This window comes from Salmo trutta, chromosome 1 (assembly GCF_901001165.1).
Source record: "Salmo trutta chromosome 1, fSalTru1.1, whole genome shotgun sequence".
NCBI lineage: Eukaryota > Metazoa > Chordata > Actinopteri > Salmoniformes > Salmonidae > Salmo > Salmo trutta.
In genome coordinates this window covers 54,621,259-54,642,951 of record NC_042957.1, presented here as the reverse complement: position 1 = coordinate 54,642,951, position 21,693 = coordinate 54,621,259, and the positions used below count along the sequence as shown (strand labels likewise).

At 43.1% G+C, this 21,693-nt stretch overlaps 3 protein-coding genes and 1 long non-coding RNA gene across 9 annotated transcripts; 3 read left to right on the top strand and 1 right to left on the bottom strand.

Annotated features, from left to right (window-relative positions):
* The first annotated feature begins 332 nt into the window (after window positions 1–332).
* On the top strand, window positions 333–8,012 carry LOC115200712 (ubiquitin carboxyl-terminal hydrolase 37-like). 4 transcript variants are annotated; one of them, XM_029763915.1, is made up of 16 exons: window positions 481–515; window positions 2,497–3,062; window positions 3,171–3,256; window positions 3,356–3,398; window positions 3,576–3,695; window positions 3,866–3,997; window positions 5,428–5,566; window positions 5,694–5,830; window positions 6,006–6,099; window positions 6,200–6,279; window positions 6,479–6,616; window positions 6,720–6,793; window positions 6,954–7,021; window positions 7,183–7,252; window positions 7,325–7,463; window positions 7,680–8,012. In XM_029763915.1, exons 1-16 carry the CDS (start codon window positions 486–488, stop codon window positions 7,714–7,716), a joined length of 1,953 nt encoding a protein of 650 aa, XP_029619775.1. In that variant the 5' UTR covers window positions 481–485; the 3' UTR covers window positions 7,717–8,012. The 4 variants fall into 4 exon arrangements, with proteins under 4 accessions (XP_029619774.1, XP_029619775.1, XP_029619773.1 ...); XM_029763914.1 differs by lacking the exon at window positions 481–515 and adding an exon at window positions 333–364 and having other exon boundaries at window positions 7,183–7,463; XM_029763913.1 differs by having other exon boundaries at window positions 7,183–7,463.
* A 1,417-nt stretch (window positions 8,013–9,429) lies between these two features.
* LOC115201001 (uncharacterized) lies at window positions 9,430–10,396 on the bottom strand. Its single transcript, XR_003879663.1, has 2 exons — window positions 9,922–10,396; window positions 9,430–9,802 (listed from the first exon to the last, which is right to left on the bottom strand). It is a non-coding gene; the product is annotated as an uncharacterized LOC115201001 (long non-coding RNA).
* A 433-nt stretch (window positions 10,397–10,829) lies between these two features.
* On the top strand, window positions 10,830–20,261 carry LOC115200929 (ubiquitin carboxyl-terminal hydrolase 37-like). Of its 2 annotated transcripts, none has more exons than XM_029764063.1 (10): window positions 10,830–10,861; window positions 12,962–13,524; window positions 13,633–13,718; window positions 13,818–13,860; window positions 14,013–14,132; window positions 14,301–14,432; window positions 15,839–15,977; window positions 16,105–16,153; window positions 19,335–19,931; window positions 20,035–20,261. In XM_029764063.1, exons 1-9 carry the CDS (start codon window positions 10,853–10,855, stop codon window positions 19,346–19,348), a joined length of 1,155 nt encoding a protein of 384 aa, XP_029619923.1. In that variant the 5' UTR covers window positions 10,830–10,852; the 3' UTR covers window positions 19,349–19,931; window positions 20,035–20,261. The 2 variants fall into 2 exon arrangements, with proteins under 2 accessions (XP_029619923.1, XP_029619916.1); XM_029764056.1 differs by lacking the exon at window positions 10,830–10,861 and adding an exon at window positions 10,978–11,012.
* On the top strand, window positions 19,963–21,416 carry LOC115200962 (ubiquitin carboxyl-terminal hydrolase 26-like). Of its 2 annotated transcripts, none has more exons than XM_029764125.1 (4): window positions 19,963–20,108; window positions 20,269–20,336; window positions 20,569–20,849; window positions 21,063–21,416. In XM_029764125.1, exons 1-4 carry the CDS (start codon window positions 20,045–20,047, stop codon window positions 21,097–21,099), a joined length of 450 nt encoding a protein of 149 aa, XP_029619985.1. In that variant the 5' UTR covers window positions 19,963–20,044; the 3' UTR covers window positions 21,100–21,416. The 2 variants fall into 2 exon arrangements, with proteins under 2 accessions (XP_029619985.1, XP_029619990.1); XM_029764130.1 differs by lacking the exon at window positions 20,269–20,336 and having other exon boundaries at window positions 19,969–20,108; window positions 20,569–20,638; window positions 20,711–20,849.
* The last annotated feature ends 277 nt before the right edge of the window (window positions 21,417–21,693 follow it).

Genomic DNA, 21,693 nt, shown 5'->3' with positions numbered 1-21,693 from the left:
TGACACACATTAGCTTGCAAGCTAGTTTGCTTTAGCTATGTGTAATATTCATATGTGAATACATACTGAATTATAATTGGATGCATTTTACCGCCGTATCATACTGTGCGGTGATTGGTTAAGACCACCCAGACGGTTAGGTCATGGTCAGTTGATCGTGATTGGAGATAGGCGAACATGCAGTTGTAGCTAGTTAATAAAGAGTTATGTTAAGAAACATCCTGTAGTTCTGCGTTTTATTATTTTGTACAAAGCGTACAAAACAAGACATGGTGTCAGAGTAAATGGTCTTAAAAGATGGATTTTTCTGGAGTTCCTTCACCTCGAATGGACTGGGAGTCTACAAACTTACCCGATGCATGGCGTAAGTACAAACAGCATGTAGAGCTAATGTTCACGGGTCCTCTGAAGGCAAGAGGAGAAGAGGAAAAGTGTAGCTACCTGCTCCTCTGGATCGGTGAAAAAGGGAGAGATATTTACAACACATGGACACTTATACCGAGGCTGAATCAAAGGTACTGAAAACATACTACGATCGTTTTGAAGCATATGTTGTGCCGAAGACTAATACAATTTTCGCTAGGTACAAATTCCATGAGAAAGTACAGGGAGCTAGCGAGTTTTTTGAACAGTTTGTGACTGAGCTGCGTCTGCTTGTGAAAGACTGTGATTATGCAAACAAGGATGAGATGGTCAGGGACCGTATTGTATTTGGAATACACTCACCGCGAGTGAGAGAGAACGTTTGAATGTTGGATCTGAGCTAACGCTAGACCAAGCTATCGACATAGCCAGATCTCACGAGCTAGCACAGGCTCAGATGAAAACCATTTCGCGCCGCGGCACGAGCGCATCACGTGAACAAGCAGTGCACGCAGTCAGACATCAAAGCACACCTCCGGTGCCCAGAGAGCGCGTTTCAGAACGGAGAGAGACATAACTCCAAAACAGAGCGACACAGACTCAAAACGCCTGGCGAACAGACACAAAAATTCAGACACAAAACTCAGAAGTAGGTGCAGCGTAACGGTTTGCTGCCCAACTTGCAGCCTCGAGCGCTCTCTGAGTCTGATTGCTACAACCACTAACTGGTCAATCATATGAATATCCCGGTGAAATCACACACCTGGGGTGCCAGTTCATCCAGGTTGTAGTAGGATCTACAGTCTACTTTGCGAGAACAAATGATGCTTTGCATTTATGGCATGATCTGTTGACAGTTGTGACCGGTGCGGTGGCGACCAACTGGGTGTACAGAACAGCAAATATACAACAAATGTACTAACGTTAGTATTTTTGTTTAGTTTACAGTCACTAGGCAGAGTGGCACCTTTTCAATGAGGTACGGTCAGAGGTCCTCCTAACATACCCTGATGAAGACAGCTTGTCGGTCGGAACGTTGGATATTAGGTTATTCAATTATTGAGTCTGAGCTAGAGAGTGTGGCTCTCCTTTTCTTTTTCAAAGGTCATCCTAACAACCATTGCAAAGCTACACGTTCGATCTGTATCAGATCAGCGTCAACTGAAGTGAAATAGGCATTTTACTTTCCATAATAAAATATTACTCTAAAGTATTTTAAGAGGATAGAAGCTAATAAATATGTTTTATGTATACTGTATATTGTATAGGCTGTAAATGTGTCTTTACATTTGTCTGTAGCTGGTAGCACCAATTCACCGAGTCAAATTCTGTGAATGTGTGAATGTAGGCCACTTGGGCAATAAAAGTTATTTTGATTCTGATAGACAGTACTTCGAATTTCCTAGGCTCTTACTATATCCCATACAATCACGCGTCAGTGACCCAGGGAGCATGGGAGAAAAAGAAGACAATGTTTCCTCAATAAAAAAACAGGTTTATTGGCAAGAACCTAGTTATTTTGTATATTTTATGAAATAGGAATAACTCTGAATACACGATCAATTCATTTTGTAAATTATTTTTCAACATTTTGGTTTGTGTGATTTGTTGGCTATTTACGCTGGTAACGCGTAGTCAAGCGCATCATAATTTGGTTTATGACATCACAATGTTAAATAGGCAACATATTTTGATGTTCTGCAAAATAAGGCATAGTCTACAAATACACTGAAATGGGATGTTTGTGTTGCTGTAAAAAGGTATATGTTTAGTCTGGTCTAGAATTGATCTAATTCTGTTACAATTTAGAGTATATTCTATTCTTTTCAGCTATTCCTAGTTGTTTCATTGTCTATTTATGTGTCCCATATGGCAGGATTTGGGACAGAGGGTATAACTGTATGGTTACAATGGTTTTATTTTTATAAACATGTATTTTTGCTATTTGTTAGCCTATGATACAGAATTCAATATGATTGGGCGACAAGTTCTTTATTTTATGGTCAGATCATGTGGTTTGGGTGTGACCTTTGCTGCTAGTTCAAATATAACAAGGTCTGTTGTGAAGCAAGTAAGATATTTTTATTTGATTTGTTATGTACTATATTAGCTATATAATGTTTCTCCAAACAGAAAAAGAAGTGCAGAGTTCGCCTCGGGATTGGGAGCCGCTGTCCATCGCCGTTCCCAATCCCACCCAAACTGACGTCATTGGATGCCAGCATGGTAACTGCGTCAGTTTGGAAAAACCGTGAGAAGAAGAACGTAAAGGATCACCACCAACTTGATTCTTCCTTTGTCTCTTCTTTCCATTTGAAACCGTCTACAACATCTCTGACACCCCTCGACCCCTTGTCTGGCCGAACACCAATCGGCACTGCATCCCCCTCACCCCCTGGATCCCCTGCCAGATCCCCTTCCACTCTCTCCAAGTTCTTCAGCCTCTCTTCCCTCTCCTCTCTCCACCTGTCATCTGTCTCTTCTTCTTCTTCTTCAGAGGAAGGATCACAGACCTCCTCCCCTTTTAGTGCTTCCTCTGTTTCCCTGGCTGTCTCAACTCAGTCATCCTCCTCTGCCACTCCCCCCAGTCCTGCCTGCCCTTCCTCCACAACCCACGTCTCCTCCCCTGCCCCCCAGTCCTCCTCTCCAAACCCCCTGGACCACCGTGGAGAGACCAACAAAGACAGTGAGACTGCCAGGTACTGCAGCCTGATATCAAATTTCATGCCAACCAACACCATTGAATTGAAATGAAAAAGCCAATATAATATAGCTAACCTAATGCATATGTCTGTGTGTCTTTACAGAGATCTTATTAGCTCTGAGGTCAAAGAGGTGGGGGCAGTTGTTCCACAGACAAAGAGAACGGTACCCCGATTTGCTGGCATCGCAGGTCTGTAAACGGGTGCCATATGTTGGTGCTATTTTTCTCAATTCATCTTTGACAAAGCTTTTTTCTTACCGCTGTCCGTCTCTCGGTCTCTATCTGCAGAGGCCTCCATTGACCTGAGGGATTCCTCTGTCTCATTGGAGAGGTAAGTACTGTAGACAATAGCCACCTTCATCTCACTCGACTCTACATAAGAGTGGTCACTCACACCATGACATGGTAAGGAATATCTGTATGCTTGTACATTAAAACAGTGTTCAAACAGACCGATTGGTGTCGAGCTACTGCTACTGAGGCCTCTAACCAGTCTCTCTTCCTCCAGGCCGTTGGTCAGGCCTCGGGAAGCCATGGCTCGCCTCCCAAACCTGTTCAGCAAGAGTAGCACCCAGCTGGGGGAGCAGAGCTGCACAGGCGAGGGCGAAGACAACACCAAGCTCCTCGGGTAAAACACACACACACCTACTCTTATCTCTGAGCTCTGCTTTTTGTTTTAAATAATTCTGTGTGGTATTCAGAGTTATCTTGCGTTCATGCCTTACAAATCCATTCATTAGTTTACCTTTGGTCCACTGTTCAGATATTAGTGTGTAACTGATGGCTTCTTTCCCACAGGTTGCCTAATATTGGCAACACCTGCTTCATGAACTCTGCTCTGCAGTGCCTGCTGGGGCTGCCAGCATTTTGCAGAGACATCCTGAGACAGCAGGACACCTGGAGTTCCTCCCCCTCCTCTAAACTGCTATGGTATACAGCCTCGCTTTCACTCTCCTGTCCCACCTGTACACACACTGACCCACCCACCTAGATGCTTATAGTTACAGTACACAAGTCCCGCCTCAATGTATGTGTCAGTGGAGGCTGCTGAGGGGAGGACGGCTCATAATGATGTCTGGAATGGAGCAAATGGAATGGCATCAAACACATAGAAACCATATGTTTGATGTATTTCATAGCATTCCACTGATTCCGCTCCAGCCATTACCAATTAAGGTGCCATCAACCTCCTGTGGTATGTATGTACAGTATGTATGTATGTATGTATGTATGTATGTATGTATGTATGTATGTATGTATGTATGTATGTATGTATCTATCTATCTATCTATCTATCTATCTATCTATCTATCTATCTATCTATCTATCTATCTATGTATACTAAACAAATATATAAATGCAACATGCAACAATTTCAAAGATTTTACTCTGTTACAATTCATATAAGGAAATTAGTCTATTGAAATAAATTCATTAGGCCATAATCTATGGATTTCACGACTGAGCAGAGGCACAGCCATGGGTGGGGCTGGGAGGGCGTAGGCCCACCCACTGGGGAGTTAGGCCCAGCCGATCAGAATGAGATTTCCCCCACAAAAGGGCTTTATTACAGACAGTAATACTCCTCAGCACCCCCTCAGACGATGCCGCAGGTGAAGAAGCTGGATGTGGAGGTCCTGGGCTTGTGTGGTTACACGTGGTCTGCGGATGGGAGGCCGGTTGGACGTACTGCCAAATTCTCTAAAACAATGTTGGAGATGGCTTATGGTATAGAAATTAACATTCAATTCTCTGGCAACAGCTCTGGTGGACATTCCTGCTGTCAGCATGCCAATTGCACACTCCCTCAAAACCTGTGACATCTGTGGTATTGTGTTGTGTAACAAAACTGCACATTTTAGAGTGGCCTTTTATTGTCCTCAGCACAAGGTTTACCTGTGTGATGATCATGCTGTTTAATCAGCTTCTTTATATACCACCTGTCAGGTGGATGGATTATCTTGGCAAAGGATAAATGCTCACTAACAGGGATGTTAACAAATTTGTGCACAGAATTTGAGAGAAATAAGCTTTTTGTACATATGGAACGTTTCTGGGGTCTTTTATTTCAGCTCATGAAACATGGGACCAACACTTCACATGTTGCATTTATATTTTTGTTCAGTGTACTGTATGTATGTATGTATACTGTCTTTTGTACACTCTTAGTGCCTCATATGATTTTTAAGATAAAACCACACCCAACTCAGCTACTGATTAACACCAGAGATGATTTCCTGTCACAATCAGGAATCAGTTGAATCATATTTGATCAGAGGCTAAAGTAGAAGCACAGAGCTAATCTGTGGCCAAAGTGAGAGAGTGAAACCTGAATGCATGCTCTTTGTCTCCCTCCACAGCTGCTTTGCCGAGTTACATCAGGCAAGGCTTTCTGGAGGCACTGTCAATGCTAAGAAAAAGGAAAAGATGAAAATCCTTCAAACAGTCAAGCGCTGTCTCTCCGTTGTCAATGAGGACTATGAGGACGACGGTGAACAGGTAAGATATTATATGCTAAAAGACTCACTTAACAATAAACCTGGGACACGTGACCATCTTTTTCCTTAGCTCTGTTTCAGTTGTAGTTGTTGATGTATTTTCTGTTTCTTTCCCATTCTTCTCTTAGGATGCCCATGAATGTGTGTTGCTCCTCCTCTTTCAGCTGAAGGAGGAGGGTATGGCATTAAAGGGCTCCCCAGAGCCATACACCTGCCCCGTGAAGCAGTTAGAATTCAAGCTGAAGACTTTCCGTACCTGCACCAGGTAACAGCTGTCATTTGTATATGGTGTACCTTGATGTCTTCATCACATTTGTGAGGAGGTTTAATGTCAGCATAACATGCAGGATACAGAGGTAAAGCATTAAGATAGTTAGTGTGTAGAGGGATCAAAAGGTTTGTGTTGGAGAGCTGATGCATTTCTCTCCGTACCTCTGAAGCTGTGGAGTTATAGTGTATGGTCAGGAGGATTACAATCACCTGTCACTGAACCTGAGCCAAGACCTGACACACAGCCTGGACCTCTACTTTAAGGTCAGCACTTAGCTTCAACCAAGAGTTAGTGAGTATGTCAAGGAACACTATCATTAATGTCATAATGTTCATAATTGTATTGCTATGCTTTGTTACCTAGCCATCTGCGTTAGAGTGTGCATGCAGGGTGTGCTCAGGCAGCATGGCATCTGTGACTAGGCACTTCCTCACGCTGCCCCGGTGAGTCCCCCCATCATCATCTCAGATTACAATTGACAGTCCTGATCTAACTCACCAAACTGGGTTATTGATTTGACTACAAGACTGATGCCTTTGTCTGTGTGAATGCCTGCCTGGTCGTCTGTGTATGTGACTGCCTGCCTCTGCCTGCCTCTGTCCGTCTGTCTGTGTGTGTGAATGCCTGTCTGTCTCTGAGCAGGGTCCTAATGCTTCATATCAAGCGGTTTACTGCAGGCAACTGGGAGCCAGAGAAGGTGGATGATCCCATATCCATCCCTGCAGAACTGACCCTCCCAGCCGTATGTGGGGCGACAGCCCCTGTCCAGCATGGAGCCAGGTTGGTTTAGACTCTGTTTGGGGACATTGCACGTTGGGTAGCCAACACACACCATGATTTTCACACACTAGATATGTATTTTCAATGCCATCAATTTACACAGGGCAAGCTCCATGGGGAAAAACAACATGGACAACACACCTGCAAACTCCCCGAAAGGCACCCTTGATAGACCAGGTAGGACATTGTGTTACTGACATCATGCAGAACACCCTCTCATGAAACAGGACTATTGAGGAAAGCAAGTCAGAAGCTGAAGTTAAGAGTATATTTGTTGATAGGTTTCCACTTCACTTTCTGGTTTGCATTTACACTATATTTGATATACCCCCACCAGCTTCAAATTCCTCTGACCAGCTAGAGAAACCAGCTGACAGTGAGAAAGAGCAGCAGGCAGCCGCTGTGGTGAGGAGAGAGAGAGAGGGAGAGAGAGAGAGATAGAAAAATAGATAACAGATAATTCCATCGAGTTGAGATAGTGGGCGGATCAAGATAAGGCAGTTATAGAAGCCACCCCTATCCTGTAGACAAATAACAATCCTATTATTAAATGTGTTTCCTTACAGAGACACCAGCCAGACAATATCTACAAATTGTCAAGTGTGATCTCACATCTGGGAGACAACATGTGTACAGGTAAAATGCATGCACGCACACACAATTCTGAAAGCTTAATGTACACTCTATTCTGTTTCCCTTGTTCCCTAGGCCACTACATCAGTGATGTTTTGGACGGCCGTGGCAGTGGGTGGCTCTGCCTGGATGACGCACATGTCTCGAGGACAGATGAGGCCACTGTGCTGAGGGCAACGGCACAGACTGCCTACATCCTGTTCTATGTCTGCAGGTAAGGCTCTAGCCCACACATTTGAGAAGAATGCCACAAATGGAGTCAATCACGACAATGAGTCATCAAGAAAAAAAAATTGTTCAAAGCTAGAAAGATGATTAATTGACCACGCATTAAGAGCTATCCATCCCTTTAACCTGTAATCCCTCTGTATGTGTTATTTTCCAGACATTGTATGTACATGTAAGATCTCCCTGTCATTTCTCATTGTAGTGGAGCAGGTGAAGGAGACCAGGCCCCTCACTACTAGGAGAAGCACCAGGAGAACCCATCGTTAGGGGCACAGCGCTAAGGGACCACCTGGAGTAGCACCTACCGCACACCAAGAAACATCAGATTCATCGAATTAGGATGCCCTAGACCACCATCAAGCTGCCTTAGACCACCATCAAGCTGCCTTAGACCACCATCAAGCTCCCCTAGACCACCATCAAGCTGCCCTAGACCACCATCAGGCTGCCCTAGACCACCAGAAGAAACAGCCTACATCACTGTAGGCTATCCACTGTATGTTTACAATTATATAAATATAAAACATCTCACCTACCTAGTGCAATTCATTTTCCTTTACTGTACATGGTAGTTAATAACTGTACCTACAGTGCATTCAGAAAGTATTCAGACCCCTTGACTTTTTCCACATTTTGTTAAGTTACAGCCTTATTCTAAAATGGATTAAATTGTTTTTCTTCTCATCAATCTACCCCATAATGACAACAAAAACAGGTTTTTAGAATTTTTTGCAAATTTATAAAGAAAACAAAAAGCTTAACTATCACATTTACATAAGTATTCAGACCCTTTACTCAGTACTTTGTTGAAGCACCTTTGGCAGCGATTACACCCTCGAGTCTTCTTGGGTATGACGCTACAAGCTTAGCACACCTGTATTTGGGGAGTTTCTCCCATTCTTCTCTGCAGATCCTCTCAAGCTCTGTCAGGTTGGATGGGGAGAATCGCTGCACAGCTATTTTCAGGTCTCCAGAGATGTTCAATCAGGTTCAAGTCTGGGCTCTGGCTGGGCCACTCAGAGACTTGTCCCCAAGCCACCCCTGCGTTGTCTTGGCTGTGTGCTTATGGCCGTTGTCTTGTTGGAAGTTGACCCCTTCGCCCCAGTCTGAGATCCTGAACGCTCTGGAGTTGGTTTTCATCAAGCATCTCTCTGTACTTTGTGCCGTTCATCTTTCCCTCGATTCTGACAAGTCTCCCAGTCCCTGCTGCTGAAAAACATCCCCACAGCATGATGCTGCCACCACCATACTTCACCGTAGAAAGGGTACCAGGTTTCCTCCAGATGAGACGCTTGGCATTCAGGCCAAGGAGTTCAATCTTGTTTCTCATGGTCTGAGAGTCTTTAGGTGGCTTTTGGCAAACTCCAAGCGTGCTGTCATATGCCTTTTGCTGAGAAGTGGCTTCCGTCTGGCCACTCTACCAGAAAGACCTGATTGGTGGAGTGCTGCAGAGATGGTTGTCCTTCTGGAGGGTTCTCCAATCTCCACAGAGGAACTCTGGAGCTCTGTCAGAGTGACCATCAGGTTCTTGTTCACCTCCCTGACCAAGGCCTTTCTCACCTGATTGCTCAGTTTGGCCAGGCAGCCAGCTCTAGGAGTCTTTGAGGTTCCAAACTTCTTCCATTTAGGAATGATGGAGGACAATTCCTTCGACCTCATGGCTTGGTTTTTGTTCTGACATGCACTGTCAACTGCGGGACCTTATATAGACAGGTGTGCCTTTCCAAATCATGTACAATCATGTACAAGTATTTCTGTTTTTTTATTTTGTATAAATTTGCTAGAATGTCTAAAAACCTGTCTTCACTTGTCATTATGGGGTATTGTGTGTAGATTGATGAGGATTTGTAATTGTTTTATCCTTTTTGAATAAGGCTGTAACGTAACAAAATGTGGAAAAAGTCAATGGGTGTGAATACGTTCCGAATGCACTGTATAAGAGGCAATCTCTATCATTCATTCATGTTGAGTAAAAAGTGGAAAAAGTTAATAATATTAAAACAATATTGTGTGTCTGTGCACAGTCTATCTACGCACTCCCTCAGGATTTGAATGTAACCACAAATACAATAAAGTAATGGAGCAATGAATGGCAATGTAACAGACCATACATCACAGATCAGTTTGGAAGACAGTCTTGACCCACAACTACTGTGGGAAAGACTAAGAGGACATCAGAGCTGGGGGCTCTGCGACTGGAGGTGTGGGCTCCTCTGGGGGGATAGGGATGGCTGCAGGGGCCGGGCCCGCAGACGACCCAGAGTCCTGGACAGGGGCCTTGGGTGCCTCTGAGGAAGGTGTTGAAGCAGCTGTGGCAGACTTTGCCTAGTTCCAGAGGAGATATAAACAGGCTATTACTGTCATCTATGCAGACAATCATGTAACCCAAAACAGGTGGGTGCAGCTCATTATGAGCAATAGTAAAATGGATTAGGGAAATGTACCTTCGATACCATAACTACAACGAAATTCTTCTCGTCAATTTTGTAGTCTTTAATAGGTGTGTCATCTTGCAGGATTTTGCCAGCATATATGAGCTTCTGTCCAGACACTGGGAAGTTATCTTTCCCCCTCTCTGCTTCTATCTTCTCCTTCAGTGCCTTCACCTGTTGAAACCAAAAATAAGCTGTTCAGCCTTGCTTTAATTGTTAAACACAGTGCAACCAAAAAGTTGCTCGCTAACACTGACTGTTTGAATTGCCCAACTTTTTACATTGCGGTTTACCTTACATGATGTAGCTAGCTAGCCATTTTCACTCGTTATGACCTAGCTAGTAAATGTCTGCTAGAATATTGCTGATTAATCGTCCAACTAGACTTGCATAGACTAAAATAGATAACGTAGTTAGCTAGCTAGCTAGTAATATGGCTGTCTAGCTAACGCTAGATAGTTGGCTTAAGCTGACATTAACGCGATGAAGGATAACTAACGTTGGCTAGTCATGTAGCAAGCTGATGTTTTAGCGGAGAATAATTTACCTAGCTAGCTAATAATGAGACTCAACATTGGATTAGCAAATTGACACACATTAGCTTGCAAGCTAGTTTGCTTTAGCTATGTGTAATATTCATATGTGAATACATACTGAATTATAATTGGATGCATTTTACCGCCGTATCATACTGTGCGGTGATTGGTTAAGACCACCCAGACGGTTAGGTCATGGTCAGTTGATCGTGGTTGGAGATAGGCGAACATGCAGTTGTAGCTAGTTAATAAAGAGTTATGTTAAGAAACATCCTGTAGTTCTGCGTTTTATTATTTTGTACAAAGCGTACAAAACAAGACATGGTGTCAGAGTAAATGGTCTTAAAAGATGGATTTTTCTGGAGTTCCTTCACCTCGAATGGACTGGGAGTCTACAAACTTACCCGATGCATGGCGTAAGTACAAACAGCATGTAGAGCTAATGTTCACGGGTCCTCTGAAGGCAAGAGGAGAAGAGGAAAAGTGTAGCTACCTGCTCCTCTGGATCGGTGAAAAAGGGAGAGATATTTACAACACATGGACACTTATACCGAGGCTGAATCAAAGGTACTGAAAACATACTACGATCGTTTTGAAGCATATGTTGTGCCGAAGACTAATACAATTTTCGCTAGGTACAAATTCCATGAGAAAGTACAGGGAGCTAGCGAGTTTTTTGAACAGTTTGTGACTGAGCTGCGTCTGCTTGTGAAAGACTGTGATTATGCAAACAAGGATGAGATGGTCAGGGACCGTATTGTATTTGGAATACACTCACCGCGAGTGAGAGAGAACGTTTGAATGTTGGATCTGAGCTAACGCTAGACCAAGCTATCGACATAGCCAGATCTCACGAGCTAGCACAGGCTCAGATGAAAACCATTTCGCGCCGCGGCACGAGCGCATCACGTGAACAAGCAGTGCACGCAGTCAGACATCAAAGCACACCTCCGGTGCCCAGAGAGCGCGTTTCAGAACGGAGAGAGACATAACTCCAAAACAGAGCGACACAGACTCAAAACGCCCCAAAACATGTGGATATTGTGGATACAAAGTGCATGGCGAACAGACACAAAAATTCAGACCCAAAACTCAGAAGTAGGTGCAGCGTAACGGTTTGCGGCCCAACTTGCATCCTCGAGCGCTATCTGAGTCTGATTGCTACAACCACTAACTGGTCAATCATATGAGTATCCCGGTGAAATCACACACCTGGGGTGCCAGTTCATCCAGGCGGTAGTAGGATCTACAGTCTACTTTGCGATAACAAATGATGCTTTGCATTTATGGCATGATCTGTTGACAGTTGTGACCGGTGCGGTGGCGACCAACTGGGTGTACAGAACAGCAAATATACAACAAATGTACTAACGTTAGTATTTTTGTTTAGTTTACAGTCACTAGGCAGAGTGGCACCTTTTCAATGAGGTACGGTCAGAGGTCCTCCTAACATACCCTGATGAAGACAGCTTGTCGGTCGGAACGTTGGATATTAGGTTATTCAATTATTGAGTCTGAGCTAGAGAGTGTGGCTCTCCTTTTCTTTTTCAAAGGTCATCCTAACAACCATTGCAAAGCTACACGTTCGATCTGTATCAGATCAGCGTCAACTGAAGTGAAATAGGCATTTTACTTTCCATAATAAAATATTACTCTAAAGTATTTTAAGAGGATAGAAGCTAATAAATATGTTTTATGTATACTGTATATTGTATAGGCTGTAAATGTGTCTTTACATTTGTCTATTGCTGGCAGCACCAATTCACCGAGTCAAATTCTGTGAATGTGTGAATGTAGGCCATTTGGGCAATAAAAGTTATTTTGATTCTGATAGACAGTACTTCGAATTTCCTAGGCTCTTACTATATCCCATACAATCACGGTCAGTGACCCAGGGAGCATGGGAGAAAGAGAAGACAATGTTTCCTCAATAAAAAAAACAGGTTTATTGGCAATAACCTAGTTATTTTGTATATTTTATGAAATAGGAATAACTCTGAATACACGATCAATTCATTTTGTAAATAATTTTTCAACATTTTGGTTTGTGTGATTTGTTGGCTATTTACGCTGGTAACGCGTAGTCAAGCGCATCATAATTTGGTTTATGACATCACAATGTTAAATAGGCAACATATTTTGATGTTCTGCAAAGTAAGGCATAGTCTACAAATACACTGAAATGGGATGTTTGTGTTGCTGTAAAAAGGTATATGTTTAGTCTGGGCTAGAATTGATCTAATTCTGTTACAATTTAGAGTATATTCTATTCTTTTCAGCTATTCCTAGTTGTTTCATTGTCTATGTATGTGTCCCATATGGCAGGATTTGGGACAGAGGGTATAACTGTATGGTTACAATGGGCGACAAGTTCTTTATTTTATGGTCAGATCATGTGGTTTGGGTGTGACCTTTGCTGCTAGTTCAAATATAACAAGGAATGTTGTGAAGCAAGTAAGATCTTTTTATTTGATTTGTTATGTACTATATTAGCTATATAATGTTTCTCCAAACAGAAAAAGAAGTGCAGAGTTCGCCTCGGGATTGGGAGCCGCTGTCCATCGCCGTTCCCAATCCCACCCAAACTGACGTCATTGGATGCCAGCATGGTAACTGCGTCAGTTTGGAAAAACCGGGAGAAGAAGAACGTAAAGGATCACCACCAACTTGATTCTTCCTTTGTCTCTTCTTTCCATTTGAAACCGTCTACAACATCTCTGACACCCCTCGACCCCTTGTCTGGCCGAACACCAATCGGCACTGCATCCCCCTCACCCCCTGGATCCCCTGCCAGATCCCCTTCCACTCTCTCCAAGTTCTTCAGCCTCTCTTCCCTCTCCTCTCTCCACCTGTCATCTGTCTCTTCTTCTTCTTCAGAGGAAGGATCACAGACCTCCTCCCCTTTTAGTGCTTCCTCTGTTTCCCTGGCTGTCTCAACTCAGTCATCCTCCTCTGCCACTCCCCCCAGTCCTGCCTGCCCTTCCTCCACAACCCACGTCTCCTCCCCTGCCCCCCAGTCCTCCTCTCCAAACCCCCTGGACCACCATGGAGAGACCAACAAAGACAGTGAGACTGCCAGGTACTGCAGCCTGATATCAAATTTCATGCCAACCAACACCATTGAATTGAAATGAAAAAGCCAATATAATATAGCTAACCTAATGCATATGTCTGTGTGTCTTTACAGAGATCTTATGAGCTCTGAGGTCAAAGAGGTGGGGGCAGTTGTTCCACAGACAAAGAGAATGGTACCCCGATTTGCTGGCATCGCAGGTCTGTAAACGGGTGCCATATGTTGGTGCTATTTTTCTCAATTCATCTTTGACAAAGCTTTTTTCTTACCGCTGTCCGTCTCTCGGTCTCTCTCTGCAGAGGCCTCCATTGACCTGAGGGATTCCTCTGTCTCATTGGAGAGGTAAGTACTGTAGACAATAGCCACCTTCATCTCACTCGACTCTACATAAGAGTGGTCACTCACACCATGACATGGTAAGGAATATCTGTGTGTTCAAACAGACCGATTGGTGTTGAGCTACTGAGGCCTCTAACCAGTCTCTCTTCCTCCAGGCCATTGGTCAGGCCTCGGGAAGCCATGGCTCGCCTCCCAAACCTGTTCAGCAAGAGTAGCACACAGCTGGGGGAGCAGAGCTGCACAGGCGAGGGCGAAGACAACACCAAGCTCCTCGGGTAAAACACACACACCTACTCTTATCTCTGAGCTCTGCTTTTTGTTTTAAATAATTCTGTGTGGTATTCAGAGTTATCTTGCGTTCATGCCTTACAAATCCATTCATTAGTTTACCTTTGGTCCACTGTTCAGATATTAGTGTGTAACTGATGGCTTCTTTCCCACAGGTTGCCTAATATTGGCAACACCTGCTTCATGAACTCTGCTCTGCAGTGCCTGCTGGGGCTGCCAGCATTTTGCAGAGACATCCTGAGACAGCAGGACACCTGGAGTTCCTCCCCCTCCTCTAAACTGCTATGGTATACAGCCTCGCTTTCACTCTCCTGTCCCACCTGTACACACACTGACCCACCCACCTAGATGCTTATAGTTACAGTATACAAGTCCCGCCTCAATGTATGTGTCAGTGGAGGCTGCTGAGCGGAGGACGGCTCATAATGATGTCTGGAATGGAACAAATGGAATGGCATCAAACACATAGAAACCATATGTTTGATGTATTTGATAGCATTCCACTGATTCCGCTCCAGCCATTACCAATTAAGGTGCCATCAACCTCCTGTGGTATGTATGTACAGTATGTATGTATCTATCTATCTATCTATCTATCTATCTATCTTTCTATCTATCTATCTATACTAAACAAATATATAAATGCAACATGCAACAATTTCAAAGATTTTACTCTGTTACAATTCATATAAGGAAATGAGTCTATTGAAATAAATTCATTAGGCCATAATCTATGGATTTCACGACTGAGCAAGGGCACAGCCATGGGTGGGGCTGGGAGGGCGTAGGCCCACCCACTGGGGAGTTAGGCCCAGCCGATCAGAATGAGATTTTCCCCACAAAAGGGCTTTATTACAGACAGTAATACTCCTCAGCACCCCCTCAGACGATGCCGCAGGTGAAGAAGCTGGATGTGGAGGTCCTGGGCTTGTGTGGTTACACGTGGTCTGCGGTTGGAAGGCCGGTTGGACGTACTGCCAAATTCTCTAAAACAATGTTGGAGATGGCTTATGGTATAGAAATTAACATTAAATTCTCTGGCAACAGCTCTGGTGGACATTCCTGCTGTCAGCATGCCAATTGCACACTCCCTCAAAACCTGTGACATCTGTGTTATTGTGTTGTGTAACAAAACTGCACATTTTAGAGTGGCCTTTTATTGTCCTCAGCACAAGGTTTACCTGTGTACCTGTGTGATGATCATGCTGTTTAATCAGCTTCTTGATATACCACCTGTCAGGTGGATGGATTATCTTGGCAAAGGATAAATGCTCACTAACAGGGATGTTAACAAATTTGTGCACAGAATTTGAGAGAAATAAGCTTTTTGTACATATGGAACATTTCTGGGATCTTTTATTTCAGCTCATGAAACATGGGACCAACACTTCACATGTTGCATTTATATTTTTGTTCAGTGTACTGTATGTATGTATGTATGTATGTATGTATGTATGTATGTATGTATGTATGTATGTATACTGTCTTTTGTACACTCTTAGTGCCTCATATGATTTTTAAGATAAAACCACACCCAACTCAGCTACTGATTAACACCAGAGATGATTTCCTGTCACAATCAGGAATCAGTTGAATCATATTTGATCAGAGGCTAAAGTAGAAGCACAGAGCTAATCTGTGGCCAAAGTGAGAGAGTGAAACCTGAATGCATGCTCTTTGTCTCCCTCCACAGCTGCTTTGCCGAGTTACATCAGGCAAGGCTTTCTGGAGGCACTGTCAATGCTAAGAAAAAGGAAAAGATGAAAATCCTTCAAACAGTCAAGCGCTGTCTCTCCGTTGTCAATGAGGACTATGAGGACGACGGTGAACAGGTAAGATATTATATGCTAAAAGACTCACTTAACAATAAACCTGGGACACGTGACCATCTTTTTCCTTAGCTCTGTTTCAGTTGTAGTTGTTGATGTATTTTCTGTTTCTTTCCCATTCTTCTCTTAGGATGCCCATGAATGTGTGTTGCTCCTCCTCTTTCAGCTGAAGGAGGAGGGTATGGCATTAACCTCTCTAGTACATGTGGGACGAACTCGTCCCACCTACGTAACAGCCACTGAAATCCAGTGGCGCGATTTTTGAATCGTTAGAAATGCTATAACTTCAATTTCTCAAACATATGACTATTTCACAGCTATTTAAAGACAAGAATCTCGTTAATCTAACCCCACTGTCCGATTTCAAAAAGGCTTTACAACGAAAGCAAAACATTAGATTATGTCAGCAGAGTACCCAGCCAGAAAAAATCAGACACCCATTTTTCAAGCTAGCATATCATGTCACATAAACCCAAACCACAGCTAAATGCAGCACTAACCTTTTATAATCTTCATCAGATGACACACCTAGGACATTGTGTTATACAATACATGCATGTCTGTTCAATCAAGTTCATATTTATATCAAAAACCAGCTTTTTACATTAGCATGTGACGTTCAGAAAAAGCATAACCACCGCAAACTTCCGGTGAATTTACTAACAGTTTGCTAAATTACTCACGATAAACGTTCACAAAAAGCATAACAATTATTTTAAGAATTATAGATACATTACCCCTCTATGCACTCGATATGTCCGATTTTAAAATAGCTTTTCGGATGAAGCACATTTTGCAATAATCTAAGTACATAGCCCGGCATTACAGGGCTAGCTATTTAGATACCCACCCAGGTCAGCATCCACCAAAATCACATTTCCTATAAGAAAGATGTTCTTACCTTGCTTGTTCTTCATCAGAATACACTGCCAGGACTTCTACTTCAATAACAAATGTTGGTTTGGTCCCAAATAATCCATCGTTATATCCAAACAGCGACGTTTTGTTCGTGAGTTCTAGAATGCTTCTTCGCGGTGTCGCGCATGGCGCATTGGCGTGTCAAAAATGTCTAAATATTCCATTACCGTACTTCGAAGCATGTCAACCGCTGTTTAAAACCAATTTTTATGCCATTTATGTCGTAGAGAAGTGATAATATTCCGACCGGGAGTATGCATTGAGCCTAAACAGCCGAATAAAATTTCTCCTCAGAAGCGACTCATGCACGCGCATCATTGAAAGGTCCTCCGAGCATCCACTTACAAAAGGCGATAATATATTTCAACCTGAGGTTCCCTCGTAAACCTTCAGTTATTTCGCGGGCTCTGAGAGCCTATTGGAGCCCTGGGAATTGTCACGTTACAGCTAAGATCCTTACTTTTCAATAAAAAGAGGTAAGACGCACGACTCCTTGTCAGACAGGGTACTTCCTGCTTGAAACCTTGTCAGGTTTTTGCCTGCCATAGGAGTTCTGTTATACTCACAGACACCATTCAAACAGTTTTAGAAAATTCAGAGTGTTTTCTATCCAAACCTGAACAATAATATGCATATTCTAGCTTCTGAGTTGGTGTAGGAGGCAGTTAAAAATGGGAACATATTTTTTCCAAAATTCTCAATACTGCCCCCTATACCAAACAGGTTAAAGGGCTCCCCGGAGCCATACACCTGCCCCGTGAAGCAGTTAGAATTCAAGCTTAAGACTTTCCGTACCTGCACCAGGTAACAGCTGTCATTTGTATATGGTGTACCTTGATGTCTTCATCATATTTGTGAGGAGGTTTAATGTCAGCATAACATGCAGGATACAGAGGTAAAGCATTAACCTCTTGCGTGTATCCTACCACTGGGGGCGCCACAGCGCATTTTGGAAAAAATTCGTTCCCATTTTCAACGGCCTACTAATCAAACTCAGAAGCTAGGACATGCATATACTTATTTTATATGGATAGAAAACACCCTAAAGTTTCTAAAACTGTTTGAATGGTGTCTGTGAGTATAACAGAACTCGTATGGCAGTCAAAACCCCGAGACCGATTGAACCAGGAAGTGGGATTCTGAATTGTGGACTCGACTTCACAGCCTTCCCTGTAATTCACAACGTGAAAAAATGATAATTGAGCACTTTCCAGTGCTTCCACTAGATGTCCCCAGTCTTTACAAAGTGTTTTGAGGCTTCTGCTGTCGAAACTCAGTGTAGGAGACAATGTGGCAATTGGTCACAGTAGGAGGGCCATCAGCATTGTGACGTCGGCGGCCGTGTCTGCCCCCACCTTTGGAAACGTTTTGAAACACAATGAAATCGTCCCACTCGAATCTTATTGGCTCTCTTGTTGAAACAGGCCCTGAAGATTAATGTTATACAACGTTTGACATGTTTGAACGAACCTAAAGGAGGGAAAATAGTCATTTTTCGTTAGCCAAGTCCCGCGCCTGTATCAACCTTTGGTTACAGCCTTCGGACGCGCTAACAACAGCAAGCTAATGGAACATAAAGGATGGACTTTTTCGACCGAAAATACATTTGTCGTGGACCTGGGATTCCTGGAAGTGCTTTCTGATGAAGACAACTAAAGGTGAGGGATTATTGGCAATATTATACAAGATCAGATGTGATGTGCGATTGTTCCAAGATGGCGACGAGCTAGGCTTTCTAGCTCATTTTCTGAGTATCGCATCCCCTTTTATCTCAAAGTGTGATTACCCTGTAAAGTTAATTTAAAATCTGTTATGACGGTTGTTTTCAAGAGATATTCATCTATAAATCTTAGATTGACAATATAAAAAAAAAAAAAAATGTTTTCGAATAGTAATTTATAAAATTGTAGCACTGTTTCCCGGGACGCATTTTATGGGAAAATAGTTAGTCAACGTCAGGTGCCGATGTAAAATGCTGTTTTTATATAGAAATATGACCTTTATTGAACAAAAGATTGCATGCTGTGTGTAACATGATGTCCTAGGTGTGTCATCTGATGAAGTTTGTAAAAGGTTAGTGCTGCATTTAGCTGTTTTTTGGTTATATGTGATGCATGTGCTTGGTCGGAAAATTCATATGATGCTACTTTTACCATGTACTCCTCTAACATAATCTAATATTGTGCTTTTCCTGTAAAACCTTTTTGAAATCGGACAACGAGGGTCGATTCAAGAGAGGTGGAACTATAAAACGAAATGAGACAGTCCTATATTTGAAAGAAAAAAAAATATTGAATTTCGTTATGCTAATGTCGCTAGGAGTTTTCGCTGGAAAATGATCCCGCTAACGGGATGAGACGCTTAAGTTAAGATAGTTAGTGTGTAGAGGGATCAAAAGGTTTGTGTTGGAGAGCTGATGCATTTCTCTCCGTACCTCTGAAGCTGTGGAGTTATAGTGTATGGTCAGGAGGATTACAATCACCTGTCACTGAACCTGAGCCAAGACCTGACACACAGCCTGGACCTCTACTTTAAGGTCAGCACTTAGCTTCAACCAAGAGTTAGTGAGTATGTCAAGGAACACTATCATTAATGTCATAATTGTATTGCTATGCTTTGTTACCTAGCCATCTGCGTTAGAGTGTGCATGCAGGGTGTGCTCAGGCAGCATGGCATCTGTGACTAGGCACTTCCTCACGCTGCCCCGGTGAGTCCCCCCCATCATCATCTCAGATTACAATTGACAGTCCTGATCTAACTCACCAAACTGGGTTATTGATTTGACTACAAGACTGATGCCTTTGTCTGTGTGAATGCCTGCCTGGTCGTCTGTGTATGTGAATGCCTGCCTGCCTCTGCCCGTCTGTCTGTGTGTGTGAATGCCTGTCTGTCTCTGAGCAGGGTCCTAATGCTTCATATCAAGCGGTTTACTGCAGGCAACTGGGAGCCAGAGAAGGTGGATGATCCCATATCCATCCCTACAGAACTGACCCTCCCAGCCGTATGTGGGGCGACAGCCCCTGTCCAGCATGGAGCCAGGTTGGTTTAGACTCTGTTTGGGCACATTGCACATTGGGTAGCCAACACACACCATGATTTTCACACACTAGATATTTATTTTCAATGCCATCAATTTACACAGGGCAAGCTCCATGGGGAAAAATAACATGGACAACACACCTGCAAACTCCCCGAAAGGCACCCTTGATAGACCAGGTAGGACATTGTGTTACTGACATCATGCAGAACACCCTCTCATGAAACAGGACTATTGAGGAAAGCAAGTCAGAAGCTGAAGTTAAGAGTATATTTGTTGATAGTTTTCCACTTCACTTTCTGGTTTGTATTTACACTATATTTGATATACCCCCACCAGCTTCAAATTCCTCTGACCAGCTAGAGAAACCAGCTGACAGTGAGAAAGAGCAGCAGGCAGCCGCTGTGGTGAGGAGAGAGAGTGGGAGAAATAGAGAGAGAAAGAGAGAGAGAGAAAGAGAGAGAGAGAAATAGAGAGAGAGAGAGAAATAGAGAGAGAAATAGAGAGAGATAGAAAAATAGATAACAGATAATTCCATCCAGTTGAGATAGTGGGCGGATCAAGATAAGGCAGTTATAGAAGCCACCCCTATCCTGTAGACAAAATAACAATCCTATTATTAAATGTGTTTCCTTACAGAGACACCAGCCAGACAATATCTACAAATTGTCAAGTGTGATCTCACATCTGGGAGACAACATGTGTACAGGTAAAATGCACGCACGCACACACAATTCTGAAAGCTTAATGTACACTCTATTCTGTTTCCCTTGTTCCCTAGGCCACTACATCAGTGATGTTTTGGACAGCCGTGGCAGTGGGTGGCTCTGCCTGGATGACGCACATGTCTCGAGGACAGATGAGGCCACTGTGCTGAGGGCAACGGCACAGACTGCCTACATCCTGTTCTATGTCTGCAGGTAAGGCTCTAGCCCACACATTTGAGAAGAATACCACAAATGGAGTCAATCACGACAATGAGTCATAAAGAAAAAAAAAATTGTTCAAAGCTAGAAAGATGATTAATTGACCACGCATTAAGAGCTATCCCTTTAACCTGTAATCCCTCTGTATGTGTTATTTTCCAGACATTGTATGTACATGTAAGATCTCCCTGTCATTTCTCATTGTAGTGGAGCAGGTGAAGGAGACCAGGCCCCTCACTACTAGGAGAAGCACCAGGAGAACCCATCGTTAGGGGCACAGCGCTAAGGGACCACCTGGAGTAGCACCTACCGCACACCAAGAAACATCAGATTCATCGAATTAGGATGCCCTAGACCACCATCAAGCTGCCTTAGACCACCATCAAGCTGCCTTAGACCACCATCAAGCTGCCTTAGACCACCATCAAGCTGCCTTAGACCACCATCAAGCTCCCCTAGACCACCATCAGGCTGCCCTAGACCACCAGAAGAAACAGCCTACATCACTGTAGGCTATCCACTGTATGTTTACAATTATATAAATATAAAACATCTCACCTACCTAGTGCAATTCATTTTCCTTTACTGTACATGGTAGTTAATAACTGTACCTACAGTGCATTCAGAAAGTATTCAGACCCCTTGACTTTTTCCACATTTTGTTAAGTTACAGCCTTATTCTAAAATGGATTAAATTGTTTTTCTTCTCATCAATCTACCCCATAATGACAGCAAAAACAGGTTTTTAGAATTTTTTGCAAATTTATAAAGAAAACAAAAAGCTTAACTATCACATTTACATAAGTATTCAGACCCTTTACTCAGTACTTTGTTGAAG

Excerpts from the sequence above, each read along its gene's own strand:
- LOC115200929 (XM_029764056.1), top strand. The coding sequence starts at position 10,983 with ATGGACACTTATACCGAGGCTGAATCAAAG. Across the intron at positions 13,861-14,012 it reads TCCTCTGTCTCATTGGAGAG|GCCATTGGTCAGGCCTCGGG; the intron begins GTAAGTACTGTA and ends CTCTTCCTCCAG. Across the intron at positions 14,433-15,838 it reads CCCTCCTCTAAACTGCTATG|CTGCTTTGCCGAGTTACATC; the intron begins GTATACAGCCTC and ends CTCCCTCCACAG.
- LOC115200962 (XM_029764125.1), top strand. The coding sequence starts at position 20,045 with ATGGGGAAAAATAACATGGACAACACACCTGCAAACTCCCCGAAAGGC. Across the intron at positions 20,109-20,268 it reads AGGCACCCTTGATAGACCAG|CTTCAAATTCCTCTGACCAG; the intron begins GTAGGACATTGT and ends TACCCCCACCAG. Across the intron at positions 20,337-20,568 it reads AGCAGCAGGCAGCCGCTGTG|AGACACCAGCCAGACAATAT; the intron begins GTGAGGAGAGAG and ends GTTTCCTTACAG.
- LOC115200712 (XM_029763913.1), top strand. The coding sequence starts at position 486 with ATGGACACTTATACCGAGGCTGAATCAAAG. Across the intron at positions 5,567-5,693 it reads ATGAGGACGACGGTGAACAG|GATGCCCATGAATGTGTGTT; the intron begins GTAAGATATTAT and ends TTCTTCTCTTAG. Across the intron at positions 6,100-6,199 it reads GCCTGGACCTCTACTTTAAG|CCATCTGCGTTAGAGTGTGC; the intron begins GTCAGCACTTAG and ends TTTGTTACCTAG.